The sequence below is a fragment of the Hirundo rustica genome, chromosome 1 (assembly GCF_015227805.2).
Source record: "Hirundo rustica isolate bHirRus1 chromosome 1, bHirRus1.pri.v3, whole genome shotgun sequence".
NCBI lineage: Eukaryota > Metazoa > Chordata > Aves > Passeriformes > Hirundinidae > Hirundo > Hirundo rustica.
The window spans coordinates 44,030,000-44,050,613 of NC_053450.1; the positions used below are offsets into that span (position 1 = coordinate 44,030,000).

Below are 20,614 nucleotides of genomic sequence, written 5' to 3' on the forward strand. Positions count from 1 at the left end.
AGCTCTCCCCAGAGCTTGGTCTCACTATGGAATCTGTGCTGACAGTGATCATGAGGCGGTTCCTGATATCCTGCACAGCCACAGTCTGCTGGGCAGGTAACAGTCCTCATTTGACAGCACATAGCAGGTGCAGTGCAGGCGTCAAAATCTGGCTTGTCAAAAAGACTGAGGGACTGCAGGGGCTCTCCCCAAGTCGGGAGCAAATCCAAGGGGGAAGACAGCATGGGACAGTGTCACTGCCCCCATGGTCTAACTCCTGATCCTGCACTGAGGGTTTTGTTTCATCCACTGTCAATTCATGACCTTCTCTGAGCCCTAAATCTGTTTAAAAATCAGATAAGGCTATATACAAGATAGTTCCCTGGCTATCCTTGTCATAGATGTAACTGTAGTCTATAGTCGTCTTTGGGACACCCATTTGACAGATTTTCTTCTGGAGCATTGTGTGGATCAAGCCCACAGCTGTGTGTTTCCTTCCTGAAGGATTTTCCTTGTGGTTGGTGCATGTCTACAGCCCAATCTAGTTAATTTTGCTCATTCTTCTCAAGAGAAGATGTAGTCCTGCTACAAATGTAAATCATTGGGTTGTCAATACACATTCTAGGTAGCAGCTGAAGTGAAGCCATGAGTGTCCCTCAGTCGTGAAGCTCCCACTGCTGGAGTGCACTGCTGAGGCTGGAGCTCCTGGGTTGGGCTTTGACCCCCCATGAGCATCTCTGGTGGTAGGTGTTGGTTCATGGTGTTCTGTGCCTTTCTTGGCCAGAGTGTTTGCTGCAGACTGACACACAGAGTGCTGCATGGGTGTAGCATGCCTGGAAAAATGGTGTTTGACAAGGGTGCTTTCCATCAAAATGCGTGGTCCCATTGCACAGTCATTCATATCAATGGATGTTTTCCAGGCTACATCACCTCCCTACCTAGCAGGAACATTTTGAGCCTAGACCTTTATTTCAGTGTTATCTCACCCAAGCTAAGTATAACTGGTGAAAGTTCAATTATATGCAAAGTGACTATTAAATCATCAGGGCTCATCTGGGGGTCTGGGCCTCCCCTCCAGTTTTCGCTTACAATTGTGCTGAATCCCTTAATGCTGCAGAGAAATCGTACGTTCATCAGGTGGGGCATCGGAGGCCAGGGTGCAGATAACCACTTTTACTGCAGATGAGACATTGCAGTCCTGTTCTTAAGAACTGCCAGGCAGATTGGGAATCACGGTCACGGTTAATAGCAGCGAATTGCCAGCTCTTGATGGGTGGGTAGTCACTCCTTTCAGTGGTTGCCCCCTGGGGGAGAAGGTAGAAAAACAGAGGGAGGGAATTAGAGTGACTTTGCACAGTTGAGCAGGTTCATGCCGCTGGATCAGTGGCAAGCATTGGCAGGGCTCCACTCTGGGGAGGCTCACAACAACATCACAGTCTCATTTTTACCAATTGGTGTTGCTATAGCCAGTGGTGCACAGGGGGAGAGCAAAGACGAGGGGGAGAGCCGGGGGGGAGAATGAAAGCAAGAGTCTGGACTAAATTAAACAAACAAAAGTGCTTGTAAGTAGCATTTAACCCATAACCATTAGCCCAATGCTGCTAATTGTACTAAACTATATATCTGAAGTTCAGTGTGTGATTAAAGAGTTGGCTCACAAACTCTCTGCATAACCTTAATTTTTTCAAGGTTCTTTGAGTGTAGAATGGCTTATAATAATGATTTTGACTAATACGATTTTTGACATGCAACTTTAATGCTTAACCTTAGTACAACTCCAGAGCATTTCATGTGTATTCAGCTGTAAAGAGTGATGATTTAAAGGGATAATATAAGAAAAAGGTCGTTCTAGAATGAACCTCTAACAAATTGCATAAAGGAAGCTTATTATTCCATGAGTAGAGAGATACGCAGCTTTTCTGATCATTTTTCTGCTTGGTTCAAGAAATTGTTGAGACATGATTGGGAAAAGAAACACAAAAAGATGAAATAGAAAACTGCAAGCAGTGAACATTCTTTTGATGGTTATGATTTTGTTGCCACTAAAAATACTCCTCAGTAATGTGGTTGTTCATCTTTCCTCTTGTTTTGGGTGAAGAATTCGTTCCAATAAGAAAATGCTGTTATTGGTCGGAGGATTGCCTCCCGGACCTGACCGGCTACCCAGCAATTTGGTTCAGTATTATGATGATGAAAAGAAGACGTGGAAAATACTGACAAGTAAGTGGTTTATTTTTGTACAGTTGTCTTGATGAATTTAAAAACATGGTTAATCAAATTAGACACTTTATTGATTTGTTTCTCTTCAGAGATTTGTTTATGTATCACAAGGGGCTTCACAATGGAGCAATAAATTGAGATTGCAGAAGATGCTAATTTTATAATAGGATAGGCCTAAATTAACATTGGCTTAAAATCATTCTAGTAAGTTGCGTTTTTTTTAAGTAAACTTGTAAGTCTTTCAAGCTGCAACATGAACCCATGCATATTTATGTATATATGAATAAAATCTGGTTTAGGAAAAAAAAGGCAGTTTTTTCAAGACATTTTTCTCAAGAATCAGATCCCTGGTAAGCCATAGTACTAGAGCACACCTTTGATTCTCTTTTGCATTTTCATTTCCTTCTTCCAGCTTTATCTGTTGTCCACAATCATTAAAGAAAGGTTTCCTCTGTACTACCCTGCGTCCATTGCTGACAGAAGCATTGGTGGAATATATCAGCTACAATAAAGTGTGCATGGAGGCTGCTATCACAAAATTCTTTCCCACCTCCTTTTAATAGTGGATTTGTTTTAGAGTAAGTATTTTGCCTTGAGCATTGAGATTTGGAACTTATTGTTATGTTGGTTGTGATTCCCAGTCTGACTTGGTCATGGAATCAAATCATAGCTTCTTGAGTGCAGCAGGCTGTGTGTGCATTAGTCCCCTTGTGGCTAAACTGGCTGCATTGGTCAATAAAACTAAATTTTAACTGTCAAAATTGCCCAGAGCAGTATAGATAAAATAATAAATGAGCAATTTTGATCCATAAATCAAAGCCATACTTCTAAAACTGGACAACTGGTAAAACCTGGATTTCCTATTAGACCTGTTGTTTTGTTTTGTTTTTTTCCCCCAGTAAAATAACATTTTACAGAATTCTGTTCTTCTCCCTTATCCAAAGCTCTATAATTGCATACATCCACATTAATATTACATGCACGTGTTAGGATGAAATTTTTTTTTTAAATTGCTATGATGCAGGACTTGAAATAATGCCCTTGCAGAGTGATTTTTTTTCCCATGGAAGATTTAGGAGCCTTTCACAAAGAGGTGCCATATAAAGACTGTTTGAGTATAGATGACCTGGACTAATAGTTGAGGGTGTTGTATAAAAATGACAATTACAAAAGGTTACATGAAGCGTACATTATAAAAGTTTACAGCATCTATGCTAGGGAATATTTTGTGCTTCACATTTTTCAGAATAATGAGTTACAATATCCACCTCTGAACACTACTTCTAAGAAAATTCTGAAGATGGTAAGTCAGTGAAAAATCAATGATACTGCCTACGGCAGAACTGTCCAGGTGTTTTTTTCATTTGCTGTGTTTAATCCAGTGGCTCAACAGGAGAGGCAGGAGGAACGGACCTCTTGTTTCAAGATCTGAACACTTACCTGAATGAAAGTAAAAAGCTTTTTTCTGAATATTAACTGGCTGTAGATTGTTGTATTTTTAAGAATGGAATTTATGCAGCTCTTGGTTATTTACACTGTATTGCAGTCTCCAAGACTGTGAGAAATTGTCCAGAGGAAGGATACCTTAATGTTCTGGTTAAATGTCCACCTCTGGTGTTGGAGTAAGTGTTGGTGAACTCTCTGTGGTGGTGTTGAGAGATGTTTCAGAATATTTTTTTGCAGAAAATTTAGTCTTTTCTGTGTTACCTTTAGAAACAGGGAAGAAAAGTTCTCTTTCCATTATGGTAGTGCACGTAACATTCCGTGCTGCGGTTACAAACCGGTCTGTTACAGTCCTGGCCCACTTGGGTTCAAGCGCTTGCTGCTCAGCACTGGAACTCCTTGAAGGTCCCAGGATCTGCCTCAGTGCTGACTGAGACAACAGCTGTCAAATACACAGCCCTGTCTTGATATGAGTAATCCTGTTCTTGCAAATCATGCCAGAAATGGATGCCTTCTTGGCCTGGGCTAAAGTTTGAAGAACACAGAGAATGCCTCCTGTCTTTTCACACTGAAAAAGACAAAATGTTAACAAGCATTATTTCTTAGAAAATACTTTACTACTCACAAAATGGTAGCATTAACTACTAAAAAAAAAACCAACCCCCCCCCCAAAAAAAACCCAGTTGAAATAAGAGTTTCAAGTATCCCTTTTTCTTCTAACTTAAGGGAGAATGGGATGTATGTCCAACTAGATCTTCTGTCCTTTCTGTGAAACACTGAAGAACTACAGCACAGGAGTGCAAGTTGAAAAACTGACTGAAGAGTCTTAGGGAAGACAACAAACTCTACAAGCTTAAAACAGTGGTAGTTCAGTGCAACTGTGGTGTGGTATCAACATGCTATGACATTTAGGGGGGGTGTGAATTTAGAGGGCATAGTTCTATATTTATCATGTACTTTTTTTGCAATTGAGGAAGGAGTTTTCTTTTTTACTCTTTTACCTCTGTCTTAATCCAGCGTTGTCTTATCAGACATACACAATCAGTAGCAAAGGCAGAAGAGCTTTTTTCTGTTTGTTCTTTTTTTCACTTATTTAGGTAGTGCTTTCAGTCCCGATGTTGCAGTTTGTTCACAACTTGTCAGTGCAAATGAGGGCTTTGCTCCTTAGTGAATAGGGACAGAGCAAAAGCTATGTCCTGCTCATGAGGTTCTGTGATGGGAAGAATTTCAGTTCCTGTAGTCTGGTATTTCAAGATGTTCTATTTTATTATCACCTTAGCTGTATTTGATTTCCTCCTGTTACATGGTTTTTCTTTAATGTTCTGGCTGCCAATAGGCTCCCCCACACACCAACAAAATGCCACATTTTGCACTTAGAGGCTTACTGATCCAATGTAAATGTGCACAGAAATTCCCCCTGCCTTCCTCCAAACCCATTTACATTCCTCGTTTTCTGCTCTCTGTGCCAGTGGCATTTGGGGATAGGGATGGTGGGAAAGAAGCAAACACTCAATCCTGGGTGCAGTGGCAAGGCCATTGAGGAGGAGGTGGATGAGAGGAGCCTGAATCTCCTCTTGTCACTCTCCACTGAGAGGAGCCCCAGCAGTTACTCTCAGGGCTTGCAGACCCATTTGAGAGGGAGCTGCTTGCCTGTTTCCTTTTTCCTTCTCAGCACAGAGAGTGGCTCACTTCTCAGCACTCAGTTGCTTAGGGCTCTGTGTCCTGCCTTGTGTGATGCATAAGGAACAGGAGAAGATCAGCCATCAGGAGCTACTGACTCCATGGTACTGCAGTTGGAGCTGAGAGGACGGGTGCAGGTGGAACAGCACGAGCTGTCGAGTATGACAGCTCAGCAGAGGAGCAATCTCATTTTGTTCCCTAGACAAGACTAGATCTATTGGCAGGGGATCCTGCCCACCTCTCTCTGCCTGGATAGCCAAAGCACCAAATGCATCAGTACTAATGGGAGTAATTCGAAAGGTATCAGGAAAACAACTTGCCTTGTTCATAGACCCAGGAGAGGAGGGGAAGCATGCACCCATTTCCAATTTTTTAATGTCATCATCTATAGGCAAGAATGCTATGGCTCAGGGGATTGGTAGATTTTTCACAGTCTAGTATTACTGTGTATTTTTCCTGTCTGGTATTTCTCCGAGAGTTATTGTTTCTATGTTGACAACATAGAGGCAGAATAAAGAGGGAAAAAAAAAAAAAAGAGTAAGTAAGTGGCATTCTACAAACATTTTTTACCACCTAATTTTGCTTGATATGGGCACAATACTAATCTGAGATTACAAATAATATTATGCACATCATAATGTGTACATTTGTGTTTAATTTGAAACACTTACTGCACAGTTGTACCTGAGCAAAGTTGAGGCTTTTCTAGACTCTATGGCAAAGTACAGCAAATATCTTCACTGCATGGTTTCTTGCCTACGTTTGCTGTGCAAACACCAGTTCACTTTTTAACTGGGTGCTAGATAGGTCACGTGGCAGCAACAGGCTACCATTGGCTAGTGACAGAAGTGGAACACCTGATGGGTGTGTGATGGACCTCAGTAACAGCAAAAGTTCTGCTCTGTTAATTGGTTTTCATTATTCCAGGGTATTTTGTAGTCCTCATAACTACTTACTGGGTGTGGAGCAGTGGGGGGGTCTCTGTGTCACCACCTCATGCCTCACTGCTCAGAACCAGCCACTGCTTCTTGGGTTTTAATTACCAGTTACGGTCCTGCCAGGAGTCCATGTTTAATTCTACAACTCTTTTGGTTGTTTGTTTTAACTACAACGTTTAAGATTAATTAAACTTTAAGGAAGTGAAACAAGGTTTTGTTTGTTAGAATTATTCTATGATAATTGCAAAATCCAGAGCCTATAAAGATTTTTTGTGTTCAGAATTGCATAGCTTTCCCAAAAACCCTACTGCTAAGGCAATGATGTATTACTTTCACTTTCATTATATGTTTTTAATCAGAGCGTGACTTCACACTAGACAAAGCGATGCTTTATGCATGGTCTCCCTTGTTTTTGTTAAAATCTTTTGACATGATTAATTTTACTTTAATGCTTTTGTCTTGTTGTAATGGTAAGGATGATGGGTATAAACCAGGGCAAAAAAATACATGCTTTTCTGTCACAATGCTTCTAAGCATTTAAAAATATATTAAATGAAAGAAAAAAGTATCACAAGAGAATGATCTAACTGGAATTAAATTTCTTGCTATGTGAACAGCGAATGCAAGAAATAAATAAAAATGATGCAGTCATTGTTTTAGGTGAGGGTTTTTTGTGGGTTTTTTTCTATAGCAATTTATCCATCTGTCTGATTAGAAGTGATGACTAGAAGAGAAATTGTGCCTTACAGGTTTCTAGTATACAGCGATTCCTTGCTTCAATCTAAAATTCCTTTTTCTCTGAAGCACAAAAGGCAAAATGTTGGAAGTATTACTGAACTCTTACATGGCGTGTTCCATCCATGTGAAGCTGCAGCAGATACTGTTTCCATATCAGTACTTTGTTTTCCAATAAGATGTTAATTGTAATATTGCTTAACCTGCCTAGCTCACCACATCCTCTGGGTGAACCACGGAGAGAATTCAGTGAATATCACAGTAATGGTAAATATATGTATGGGCCATAATGCATTTATGCTTAGGGATTGCACTAGGTTTGGATTTTAATCCAGCATAAAAGCCAACATCATTGTCCAATGAGAACTGTCTCATATTTTTTGGAAAAGACAGGGAAATTGTTCAGAAACTTACCAGACTGGAGAATTTAGTCAGGATGACCAGCATTTCTTTTCAGGTTTCTTCTTCTCCTAGTTATCTCTTAGTCTTTTTTTCTGTTTGTCTTGTCCTTCCTGCCCTTTGCTAGATATATTTAAGTCAGCTGTGTTTGGTCCATGTGTAAAGACAAACAATGAAGCAGACGATTTGATTTCCTTCCCAATCCCTCTCCTTCCTGCCAGCAGCAATAACACAGTGTAAAAGAGTTGTCACCTTCATCTGATTCCCTGACCATAATGAGCAGCCAGAAACCTTTCCATCCTGGATGCTCTGATAAAAGCAGTCCACCTTCTCCTTCTTCCCCAGGCTGGCTGTGCTTTCATTTTTACATTAAGTAGTCCCCTGCAGGTAGTTGGGCCTGAATATAACATATGTTATTTTTGTCATTTTGACTTTTAAAATTTCCCTTGAATATATCCTGTGACAGTGCAGCAGTCCTGTTATTTGCAGTAACAACATTTTTGCATGTCAGCCAGCATTTAGGCATACTGATGGTTCTCAAAACCCTTTGAATATCATTATTTATGTATCCAAAGGGAAGTTGAGTAAAAGGAAGGTAGAATGGTTTACTTCAAAGTCAGCATCAGAGAACCTGGGTCACTCCAGTCCTCAGCCTGCATTGTTTCTGCTGGAATAGGTTATATTTCTTTTTTTTCCATGTTTTCTTTGGCAGTTCTGTGGTGTTCAGTTGTATCAGCCTTTCCTATACTTTGTCTCTCCTGAGCAAATTAATAACAAAACTCATGTTCCTCTTTTTCTGAAATGTCTTTGGAGTCTCTGAGAACTTCTCAATCCTTCACGTTTTGGAGTGTTTTATCCAGTTTTCTATTTTCCAGGTTGGCTACTTATAAGACAAACAGTATGATTATAGCTCACCTCAGAGGTTCTTGGAAGAAATTTTCAAAGGCTTAAGTGTCAGCTTGAGTACTACTAGTTGCCTAGCACACAGTGTGTCTTTGGAAATGTGGTGTCTTGCAAGTAAATACATTCATCCTCTGTAAAGCTTTTACTTTTTTGAAGAATGATAGGGTATTAGAAGTGAAGGTTTGCTCCTTCAATTTACCCCAAAACAATTGGTAACTGAATAAAAGAAGTGATGTTTGCAAAAAATGAATGAAATCAGACGGACAGGTTGTCTTGATAAATGCTTGTTCTAAATTCTTCCTCCTCCCCCCATTTTTTTTTTTTTTTTGTACTTGTGAGAATAGTGCACACTTACGTTAGTCAAAAAATGTGTCCTGATGAGCACTTCTTGGCAGCCCTGATAAATTTCATCTCTCTTACTCCATTTATCCAGCAGTTGGGGATGCTGCAGCTTCTGCTTCAGTGCTGTGTCAAGGATGGTTTCAGCACCGCATTGAAAAGCTTGAGCAAGCATTAGCATATTGCTAAGCCAGTAGTCCTTATATTACCCACTAGACAGGTTTAATAAATGTGGTAGATGTATGTAGAAATTGCACGTGTACACGTATGCACATGCTTCTGTGTGTCTTCCTTAAAGAAATGCATGGATTGCACTGAAGGCTATTTTTAAACATAAATTCCATCTATATTTTTCATCCTTATATTTTGGGCTTTTTTAAAAGGTTCAGAAGCAGGAAAATACGGTCAAAAAGGAAGAAAGATTGACACACAGAAAACTTGGCTGATTGGTACGACTATCCAGCTTTAAGCCTGGATTTAGGAGATTATTTCAAGCTGAGGTGGGCATACACACTGCCAATAAGCCACATGTTTTACACCTAGAGGGAAGTAAGAATATAGAAGTGAGAAACAGGAATACAGTGAGGAGTATTTTTTTACATGTGACATAGCAGAGGTTAACCACAACTCCCATTCTGAGGATGATGCGTGGGAGTTCAGCTGTGCAAGTGCCATTAATGGCGCACGCCTGCGTGTCCAAGAGCAAGACAGAAGTCTGAGAATGAGTAAAACATAGTGGGTGAAAACGTAGCAGGTTCTCACAATGATTGCTTTATTTATGTGTTAAAGATTATTTTCTTCTTCACTGCCATTTGAGATAACTTTCAAGAAATGTCAGCCCTCTTTGTATACATTTCTGGTTTTGATTACAATGTCATCAGCTTCTCCATTTACACGAGTGTTACTTGATTATTTCTTCAATTCCCTGTGCCTTACTTGTAAATATGGTGTGTTGTAAATTCTGGATTGCTTTCTACTCCTGTGTTCCCAGTCTCCACATATCTTGCTGTGCTGTATCTTTGAAACAACTCTTTTCACTGCATTAAGTCTGTTTGTGCTGAAGCTCTCAACAGTCTTACAGCTTCTTTTGGCTACTCTCTGTCTTTTGCTATGAACTTGTGAACACCTACCTCTGTGGAAACCAGGCTGTTCATTTCCTCTTGCATATACAATGATGCCTGAATTTACTTACTCACCTTCATCCTCAAAAGTACCATTAGCAAACAGTCACTTGCAGGTAGAGTCCAGAATGTCCTGTTCCCTGTCTGTGCTCAGCCAGGGTCCTTTGTGGTTGAAAACCTGAGTGGGATGAGAGAAGAGGGCACAACCCCCTTCCAAAACACTGAGGAGTGCCCCTTCCTCAGGCAGGGCACTGAGGCAGAGGAGAGCTGAGTAAGAAGGCAGCAGGTGTTAGACAGATGAATTACCCCATGATCAGTGCCTTTTTCACAGCAGATGCTGATGTCAGGCTGCTGTGGGGACATCTTACAAAGAAAGATGCTGGCTCCTGGAGACGTCACTCCTTGCAAGGGCATCAGAATCTTTGACTCAAGGGCCTTCCTCCTGGATCACAGAGCTTACCTTTTTCCAAGTCATCTTTCAACTTGAGTTACATATCTTTTCAGGTGGCTTGAGGATGACAGTTCCATTTTGCAGCAATTTCTACTGCTTAGTTCTAAAGCAAAATGAGAATAAAAAATATTTCAAGTGTTTTGGCAAAACCATCGTCACATCGGAACATCCCTTCTCAACATCTCTTGTGGAAGAGGGTTGCAGTGAGAGCACAGTATTTTAGCTTGTGAATCCTTCATGTAATATCCCAAGGGGTATTTCACCACCGAAGAAAGTTTTGTCAAGCTTTGCAAGGCTAACTGCAGACCAGAAACTGCCTAGCTACAAATGACAAGTTGCTATGACTTCACCAGGTGATCAACAGAATGTAGACATGTGGGCTGAATATTGCCCTGGAGGCTCTGCAACATTTTGGGTCCATCTCAGCCTAGGAGCATTGTCTGTCTGCTGTGTACACACATCTGGTCCAGTAGGAACTGGGAGCTGCGTTGTCCTGTCTCCTGTCCAAAGCAAGTGTCCCACCTGGCTAGATCCAGATTTCAGTAAAGTCACATAATTTCTACGTTGCCAAAATGTTCTCAGCAGACCTGTTTGTGTAGGTCCCTCAATACTATCTAGCCACTGTCTCTAAAAAAATCAACCACCTGGAATAACTTCTAACACAAAATTATATGTCACTGTGCTGTGCACAAATTCAGTGCTCCTTGCAAACATTGCTTTCTGTTTTCAGATGATTCCAGGTAAAATTTGTGTGTTTATTCTTACATACTTAACTCTGGGATTTATGTAGCATTAATGGGAGCTAGGCATGTGTGGAGATGAAAATGAAGCCAGGTGTGTTTCTAGTTTCTTGCTTTTGGAAGCATTTCCTTTTCCGGTGGCTAACGTGGCATTTATGTAAAATGGGTTGCAAACAGGATGGCAGAACACTGCTAGCAGGGTAAAATGTAATAATAAAAACCTCTCATTGAAATCCTCCGATTTCTTTGAGAAACTGGTACATTTTATGAATTTTCTCCTCTCAAATGTTCTTAAAAGGCAGGTTCCTTCTCAGAAGTCTTTTGTGCACAATTATTTGCAATACAGGTTTCTGAAGCCTGCCTTAACTTTCTCCATTTTTCTAAGTGCTGTAGTGGTAAGAAGTGAACATTTTTCATCCTCAACTTTATTTGCTGTTGTATGTTCTTACCATGTTGTAGAGGCTCATTATTTATAGGAAGTCATTCTCTTTTCAATTTTCCTCTATTTTCTCTCAACTTAAGTTCCTTTCTCCCCTCCCCTCCCTATCCCTTTCCCCTTTCCTACAGCCCCCCCTACTCCCCTCCCTTCCCTCTGTTTAAGACAGAAATAAAATTGAGAAGGGTTTTTTCTAAGCTTTCTGTCTCATACCAGGTGTTGTATGAGCTACTGCTTTGATTTAACTGGATGCTGGAGTATCTGCAGGAACAGACTAATACATCTTTACAGGGATGGGTTTTGGTATGTTGTTTTGTCATATTTATATATTGTGATTCTACTCCCAAATGGGGATTGTGCTACTATACAGGGTATGCAACTGCAGAATGACTGTTCACACCGAGAAAAAAAGTGTTAACAAATTGAATAGTAATGAATTAACCTGCAGAAAAAGCATTTTGCCCTAGTACACAGAAACCCTGCATAACTAGAGCATATAATTTTAAATGAAGCAGGCTCTAGGAATGCCTCAATGGATGTGATGTCGACAGTAGCTCATAATTCATGGATATGAATTATGGCTGAATATCAGGAAAAAACTTCCTGACATTGAGATCTATTAGGTTGTGGAATAATCTCCCAAGGGAAATGATGGAAGTCCCATTGCTTACAATCAGACTGAGCACTGGGAAAGGGACAAATCCTAGCTTGGCCTCAATCTTTTAGGGCAAATTAATTAATTGCTTTAACATGTGCCTTCCCATCAGTCTAGACAAGTGGTCTCTTCTGGTATTTGCAAGGCAGGAGCAACAAAGGCAGCTGTAGTATGAGCTGCCCTTCCTTGCCCCACAGCTGTGCTGCCTCTGCTTGTGAATTGATCACCCTCAGGCTGAAAAAAAAGGGCATCTTTGAGCCCCTCCAGGAGCTGTTCTGGAGAATTACTCTGATGGCTTCTTGGGAGCCGAGTGTGAAATAAACTGGGCTGTGTTTATGGCATGGAATGGTGGCTGGTTTCTTGCTGCAGTGCCCTGGACTAACCTGCATGTGAGGGCTTAGGTGGGTGAGCAAACCCAGCACCCACCCCAGCTGTTTGGCATGAGAGATCCCATTCAGGATCCTTGAGACCACGAAAGGGGCCAGGAATCTTTTCCACAGTGCAGACATCTGTTTTCCATGAAGTGGTAAGCCTACCCAAGCGTTCCCTGGACTCAGCAAACACTCAGAGAGGCCAGTGGCTGATGTGAGCCTATCGTTTGCAGCAACAAATTATCTGTGACTGAATCATTTTAAATATTCCCATTTTATTACAAGTAGATAATGTATTTAATGCACACGATTTAGCTTTAATTTGGAGGGGAGGAAAGTCTTCAACTCTTGAGATGGCTGTGGCTAAAACTGTTAAATCAGGCTTGTTTCCTTGTGAGCAGAAACTGCAAGTAAATGCAAGTGATGGTTCTGCAGTGATGACCTTAATGTATATGAGTAGGCCAATGATTTGAGTCCTGATTATTTTAAATATATATATGTGTGTGTGTGTGTAGATATAGATAGAGAAAAAGGTTTGACTCCAAAACTTACTAGAAGATGGTAAATGTTCCTCCTAGGATAAGCAGCAGAGGAAAAATGGAGAGAGAGAGATGTGCTTGCATCACTTTGTGGTGGGGAGGCTTGGCAAATTATGTTGTTAGAACTCATTAAAATATATTTAAATAGAATTACCATGATGAGTGATGTAAGAGCCATGTTTCTTCTCTTCTCCTCCCTCCCCCCCAGTTTTACATGCAGAATAACAAAGTGTGTGGCTCCAGTCTGCACTCAACAGCAGCTGCTTGCTTGCTGGTCAAGAATTACAGCTGCTGTGTGTGTGCGGCCTTAACCAACACAACATACACACCATATGTAAAAGATACTTTTCTGATTGAAGTGACATGAAAGGATTGTCAAAGAGAAAAGGGAAAGAAAGAACCTGATCTCTTTTTTTTCTTGATTATAGACTAACAAAAAAATAAGTCCAATTAAAGAGAAGTCTTCTGCCCTCATGCATATGAAAGGCTTTGTGCAGGCATAACTAAGACAGAATTTGACTCCCAAATTAACTCATTTGCTGGATGCAAAACGGAAAGAAAATCCTTATGTCCAGTTTGTAAGTGTATATAATGAAAAACTGCAACAGCAGAAAAATGTATTCATATTATATCTCTAATTCAGCAAAGTATTAATCATACTGATGTTCAGCAGCCTGTTTAAATACATGCTTAAGTACTTTACTAAGTACTGCCTGTAAACAACTCTATATGATGGTGCATTAACATAGGACAGAGTTTATCTATATACTCTCTCCAGAGGACTGCAATTATTTTAAGTACCATGGCAGCCAGTAGCACAGAGCTGTGGTGTCCAAATCCCAGCCTTCTGGCTAGTCCCTGTGCTGCCCTTGTCTCCCAGCTGCATTACCACTAATGTCTGCACAAGCTCGTTTAAACTTTGTTTTATTCAGCAGAATCACGACTGCTGGAATCAGATGGGCATTTACTGGCTCCTGTTAAGTTTAGCTTCAGGAAAGACAGACATGTTCAGGGCAGAGATGTCCCATGTAAGGGTTTATCCAATACTCAAGCCTCCAGCTTAAGTCCTGTTAATGCGCAGGATGTTTTAAGGGCTTTCTGTACCAGGACATTTTTCACCCAGCAAGATTGGAGCCACTGTCCTTCTGTCAGCTCCCATGCTGTCTCTAGCACTGCTCCAAAAAAATGATCACTTCAGCACTCAGAAATTTGATTTTTCTTAACTGCAAAGATTTACAACATCAATAAAGCCCTGACATAGCATCCGTTTTCCTGAAGCCATGATTTGGCTTCACTCCAGCAGCTTTATTTTAGCAGCTTGGCTTTTCCTCAGAGCGGCAAGGCTGCCATGGTAAGGGGTTCCCCCCCAGGTAAAGCGTTGGTGCCCACCTGAAGTAGTTGCGGTCACTTCAGGGCTTTCATTTGAAACTTTCAGTATTGGAAAATAATTCATTGGTGTCAGAGAAAATAACGGAGGAAAGAGTGTTCTGGCTTTACATGGCAGAAAGCAGTGCTGTTCATTGGGAATGAACTACTTCTTGATACCATGATTTTTTTACCTCTTCTTCTGAAGTCCCTAATTACCTTTTAGCAGTATGCAAAAAATGTTCTTGAGGGCTCTGTGTTTCCCCTGAGGCTCAGAGGTTTTGCAGGGTGCTGCAGGAGTAGGTCTCAGTGGCTGCTAGAGTGGCCCAGGGATACAAAGCCAGGGGTGGGAATCCTCTTCCTCTTCACAAAAGCAAGGCTGCAAAAGTAGTGCCAAAGTGGAAAATGAATGATTACACACCAGTTTTCGGTGTCAAGAGCCCTACAGAGGATGCAGCTGGGGTTGAGGAGTGACTGGTTTTGTTTGGTTGGGTTAGACAATGAGGGCAGACACCAGAGATGCTCTCAAGTCCACAGCTGGAATCCTTCTTGGGTGGCCTCCAGAGGTTGGTGCAAAAGTGTCAGGCAAGTGCAGCAGGGAAAAACAAACAAACAACAACAACAACAAAACAAAAACCACACACAAGCAAAAGAGAGTCTGGGCTACTAGAGGTAAGCAAAGAGAATGATGTGGACCAAATTTGTATCACTCTGTGAAATCTGTGGGTGAAATGTATTAAGAATTTAATGGCTATTCTACATATAAATGATCAGTGGTTATCCATCCAGTAAAGCAACTCACAGACAGATACTAAGAACTGGGAAGAACTATTAAATTTACCCATTTTTTATCATTTATATATGCCTTTTTAATGTATGTTTTTTCCTGCCACTGGTGGATACAGTACCTACTGAACTCGGGCCCTTCAGCAACTGGGATATTTAAAACAAAGGAGAACTTGAGAGCGCACCAGTTGGGGCTAGGTCAGTAACATGAACAACAGCTCAGTTATCCCTACACTACACCATAACAATTTCAGTACTCACTGTTCTACCCTGGGACTGTCCCCGGAGAGCACAACAATAATGCTGCCCTTTGTCAAGCGCCCAAATAAAGCGTAACTGAGTACCTAATTCTGATTACTTCAGGGAACTTGCTGCAGAGTTACATTAGCTGTGTTGTCAACAACTTTATCTCTGATCTTGCACATTTAGTATATTAAGACAAAACTGTGTGATTCAACTGATTGTATTCAAATGGGAGGTTTTGATCTTATGGTTGAAAATTAAAAGCCAATTGAAAGCAAATTGAGGAAAGTAAATTGAAGGGGCATCAAGCATATGTAGTGTCTTGGATATAGTGGTCTGGCTTGTAATTTTTGAGAATGTTTCGGGTGATCAGCACTTGTGCTGTGGAGTACAGAACAAATAACTAAGCCTTCAAGGCAAAATGGTTTGAAGACAAAAATTTTGTAAATTTACGTAGCATTTGGGGTTTTTTTATCAAAACTATGTTTATGCACCCTGGTGCTGCAACAGGAGTGAATTTATTTTTGAAGATCCATTGAAATAGATCTTAGCAAGTGTCCCAAACAGGTTTCTGCAGTTTTTCAGATGTCCCACACGTTGCAGAACACCAAAAAGTACTTATGTCAGAAAACAACATAAATCAGAGGACTTACCATTTGAAAGCTTCCATACAGCTGATCATATGGAGCTGTCTTCACAGACTTAATGGCTAAAATTTGACTTTAAGGACTCTACAGAATTTTAATTAAGTTATTTCTGCAATTAATATTCCATACTCTTTCTTGCAATACGCACAATCAGTGCAAAATTTCAGAGTTTTAGTACTTTATAAATAGGGTACACTGGCATAAAGAGTAGGCTGCTTTCATCAGCTCATTTTGCAGGTGGTTGCTATTCTTGTTTGTTTGTCACCTGTGGAAGTTTATTGAGTCTGGATCTTTTGTAATTCTGTTGTGGCCAAAGGATTGCAAGAGATCCAGCTGATCTGCTTTTCCCCAAGGTAGCACGCAGTAGTTGAGCCACAATGCCTGCTAGTGCTAGCGTTCCTAAGTGGTTACAAATGTAAGGTAAAATGTGCTCATTTAAACAATGTAATCAGTGCTTAAGATAGTTTAAGATAGGAGCTTCTTCTAATTGCAAAAGGCTGGCAGCAATTACCATAGCCCACCTGATAAGTGGTGACTTCCTCAAGCATAGTGCTGCACCAAAGCAAGAGCATTGATCATCTGTTCATGCTCTATATTATGAACCAAAACTGTTTGTATCAGTGGTAACCTAATTTGTGTAAAAACACATTTATTTTAGCCAGATGTGGATCAGCAGTCTCCATATTAATATATATGATCAAATGCACTGCACTTGCGATTATATTCTGTCTATTAATTTATATAAAGACTGCAAACTCCTTAGGCGGGATTGGTCTGCATTAATGTCCAGCAGTGATAGACATTTTATCAGCATTTTTGCAATGGATTAAAAAAAAAAAAAAAACCAAAAAAAACCCCACCAGCTCAAATGCATTTTCTTATTTTATTTTCTTCGTGTTTCTTTTTCTGACGCATTTTTACATCTGCTTCTCTTTGTGAAAGTCCAAATTCATCAGAATGAGAGTTAAATTGAGTTTTCACCTGCAAGATACGTGACAGGATACACTGTTGGGCAGGCACATATCTGTCTGCCTGTGCTCCTCTCCCAGTTCACAACTAAAGTGCAATCCTCTGAAAACCAAGTGCTGCACTGCCACTTGGGTATACCCAAGATGTGGCTCTTTCAAGGTGGTTTCTGAGACACTTGCAGGGAAATCACTTGTGTGTGACAGACTGCAAAATTCAAGTTGTTCTATTGCTGGGGTAAAGAGGAGAACAGAGGGTGTGGTTACCCCTGCCTGTACTGCTGCCCTGTGTGAGGAGCATCCCCAGAACTCTGCTGAGCAGGAGGTCTTTCCCCATTCATACCATACAAGGAAAAGAAAGGACTGACTTCAATATCATCCTGGCTTTTTGCTCTCCTTCCCTTGGCCATGGAGAAGGAGTCTGTAGGAGCTTACAAGGCTGGGCCGTGTCATGAGAGGGAACTGTGTGGGGCATCTCGGATGTTGGTATTCCTGTGGGAAGCTGGAAGAAGCTGGATGTCAGGAAGGAGTGTTTGGTTGTATTTTATATACAAGTTTAATATAAGTATTGTTATTGGGATGGATGGTGCCTTCAGGGGGACAATTCTTCTTGTAAGCTGTTGGGGAAGAGTGAGAGAAGGCATAATTCAGCAGCAGTGGAAATGCAGGTAAATACAAGTCCGCTTGCTCCTTCCTGGATGGACTAGACATGCTTCAGCTTCATTATGCCTTCCCCAAAAGATCATTCTTCAGGAGTATGAGAAGAGAGCTGTAATCTGGCCACCATTATGCAGATCAGTTGGGGACTAAGTGAGTAAAGCACTGTTTCCATTGGAAAGGACCAACTCTTTTAGAAAATACTTGTTTTCCTTTAATTCTGTGGTTATCTTTTAGTGTTGCAGTTTTCTCACGTCCTCCTTCCTCTTCCTTACCCCTGTAATCGGGAAGCACGCTCTTTGCTAAAAGCAAGCATGTTGTTTTTACCCAGCTTCCAGATCATTTTTAAGAGAGAGGGAGAGAGATTTGGCGGCGTATTGGTGGGGACGGGAACTGTGCCTGCTATATTTCACTGGGACTGGTGCGTGGAGTAGAAAAGCAGATGTGTGCGGACTGCCAGAGGAACCACTGACTGATCCTTGCACAGTCTGGGTTTGAGGAGCTGAGACAAGACGAGGCAAAACAGGTATGACTTATACCCGTGCCAAAGCCTGAGCACCTGCCGTGCCCATTGCAGGCAGCAGGAGCCGACAGGGGGCTCAGCATCCGCCAGGATTGATGCGCCGAGCATTCCCAGGGGTTCGTGTACTCCGTTTGATTTCTTCCCTTTCAAGCCGAACACGAGCAACAAGCAGAATTTAACTGCTTGGGAGGAAGCTGGCTATGCCTTTTTTTTTTTTTTTTTTTTTTGGGCGCTGCGTTTCACCTCTTTTGTTTTTTTGGTTGGCCGCAAAACCTGAAGCCAAAAGATGATTGAAACGCTTCTCCCCGGGGAGGGGGGAGCCGAGCACAGCGCACCCCATCTAGTGGCTTAGCCTCACACTGCTGGCGGGATGGAAATGCGGCAGCAGCAGCAGGAGGAGGAGGAGGAGGAGGAAGGCTCCTGCAGCTCCGGCCATGGGCTTCCTAAACTTCGGACACCACGACACCTGCGTGGGTGATCTGGAGGCGCTGAAGCATCAGGAAGGTGTTAGCTGTCTGTCAGACATGGGGTGAATCACACACGAGGGACTCGCACCCGTCTTGCAAAGAGTGTTAGACTGCGATACTAAGCCCTCTGGAGCTAAGAAATGTGAGAATTAAGCTGCCTCTGTAACCTTAATTCGGCCTCTGTTTGCATAAGCACTAAGATAAAATCTCCAATGATATCACACTATTCTTTGTCACACGTCAGCGCACAGAAGGGACTGCGCTGAATTTCTGCTCACAGCATTTCTCCTCTGGTGTTCAGCAAGTAGATCCTGTCTGTCACATGCTTCTGAAGTACTCTTCAGCAGAGAGAATTTTTTCACAAGGTTTTCTTCACAGACTTCACAGCAACAGAGGCCAACTGCTTCGTGGACATTCACTGTGGTATTTTTGTACATCCTCTTTGTGAGGAGCATGTTCTATCATTGTTCCCATTTTGCAGAGGAGGGACAGAGGTGCAATATGATTAAAATAAAAGGTATTCTTTATTTTGGGGTGCCTATTTCAAGACCTCTCAGACCATGCTTTCCAGATGGCCTCTCTCACCTACTTCTGTTACAGCAGTGAGAGCACAGAGTGCTCCTTCATATCAGGCATTGGGATCAAATCAGGCTCTGAAAATAAAGCACAGATAATTAGCGTTCTCAGAACAGGAGAAATGGGTAGTTATAGAAAAACAAACAAACAAACATATTAAACTAAAAATATACTTTCTAGTTTTCAGCATCATTTTTCTGCCAGATTCTTGCTTTGAAAGGGCTCACTGGGGGGTTCTGAGGAGAGACTGTGCTAGCATGAGGAGTGGCCTGGATTGCCTGGGTTGTAAGAAGGACAGGGCCACAGCAACCCTGGGTTAAAGCCATTTCAATGGCTTGGTGTTACGTGCTGAGGTTGTAGTTTCACAACCATTACTAGCTGATCCAAACTGGTGCTGCTGCTAATACATCAGTCCTTCCCTTCTCGTGGCCTCGCACTCCTGCTCACTCCAATTTGTGTGGCCTGGTAGGGAAGCCAAATGGGGAACAGATTAGAGTTAAATTCAGTGCACCTTTAAAAAATAATGTGGTCTCTTGGTTGTTAATTTCTTGGCTTCATGTGTGCATCTGCCATCACAAAGAATGATGGATTCTGAGACAAGAAGGGGCTGAAGTGTTTTTTGCAGTGTCAGTTTCCACAGACCTCTGGTGTGCATGGGACTGGACCTTCACGAAGAAAGAAGGTTCTCCTGGGAACCAGGGGGTGTAAATATGACTGGGTTCCACCCAGATGTGCTGACAGCAGAGGAATGTGAAGACTGCAGGACTCAAGAGTTCTGGATCAGTACGTGCTGCTGTGTTTGCAAATTTTGCTGTCTCTTCCTTCAGACCCAGTAGTTTTGCTCTGTCCCCTCTTACGTGTCCTGATCCATCCCTGCCCTTTTCAGTTTCGTTCCCTTCTTCAATTCAGTCTCCGCCAGAATCTGGTCCATGCCGTGTTTACTAGCACAGTGAGTCCCAGTTTCGTTCATGCAGACTCTGTGTCTCAGTCCTCACTTCCCTTCACCTAGCTAACTGAAAATTATATCTTCCTGAACAATCCTCTTTGCAAAATAAATGCCTTCAACAAAACATGCAAGCCGTTTGAGGATACTTATATTAAATATATTATTATATTATAAAATACACAGATATATTTTAAGTCTTTGAGATTGATCACAACCGCTTTACTTTAGTCTGCTGTCTGTGTTGAATCTGGCAGTGCCAGCATGGCCAGTGATTTGAATTAACATGACCTTTCATCCTGTTTGTCAGCACTCCATGACCATAAACTAGTGCGTGATTTGTGAATTATTTGTGATTCCATGTGAATGTGGTTCAGCCCATGAATTTTGACACCTCTTGATTTAAATAGCGGCTACTTGTGCTATGGTATTCAGTTTTGAGAAACGTAGTTTTCTGTCTGTTTCCTGACTGGATGCTTTCTAAATCCACAAA

At 41.5% G+C, this 20,614-nt stretch overlaps 1 protein-coding gene across 1 annotated transcript in view; it reads left to right on the forward strand.

The window, feature by feature from the left end:
- The window catches only part of KLHL14 (kelch like family member 14), a 60,705-nt gene that overhangs the window by 13,959 nt on the left and 26,132 nt on the right, over positions 1-20,614 (forward strand). The window contains exon 3 of the mRNA XM_040085645.1: positions 2,078-2,199. Within this exon, the coding sequence (XP_039941579.1) occupies positions 2,078-2,199 (122 nt within the window). The remainder of the gene's footprint in view (positions 1-2,077; positions 2,200-20,614) is intronic.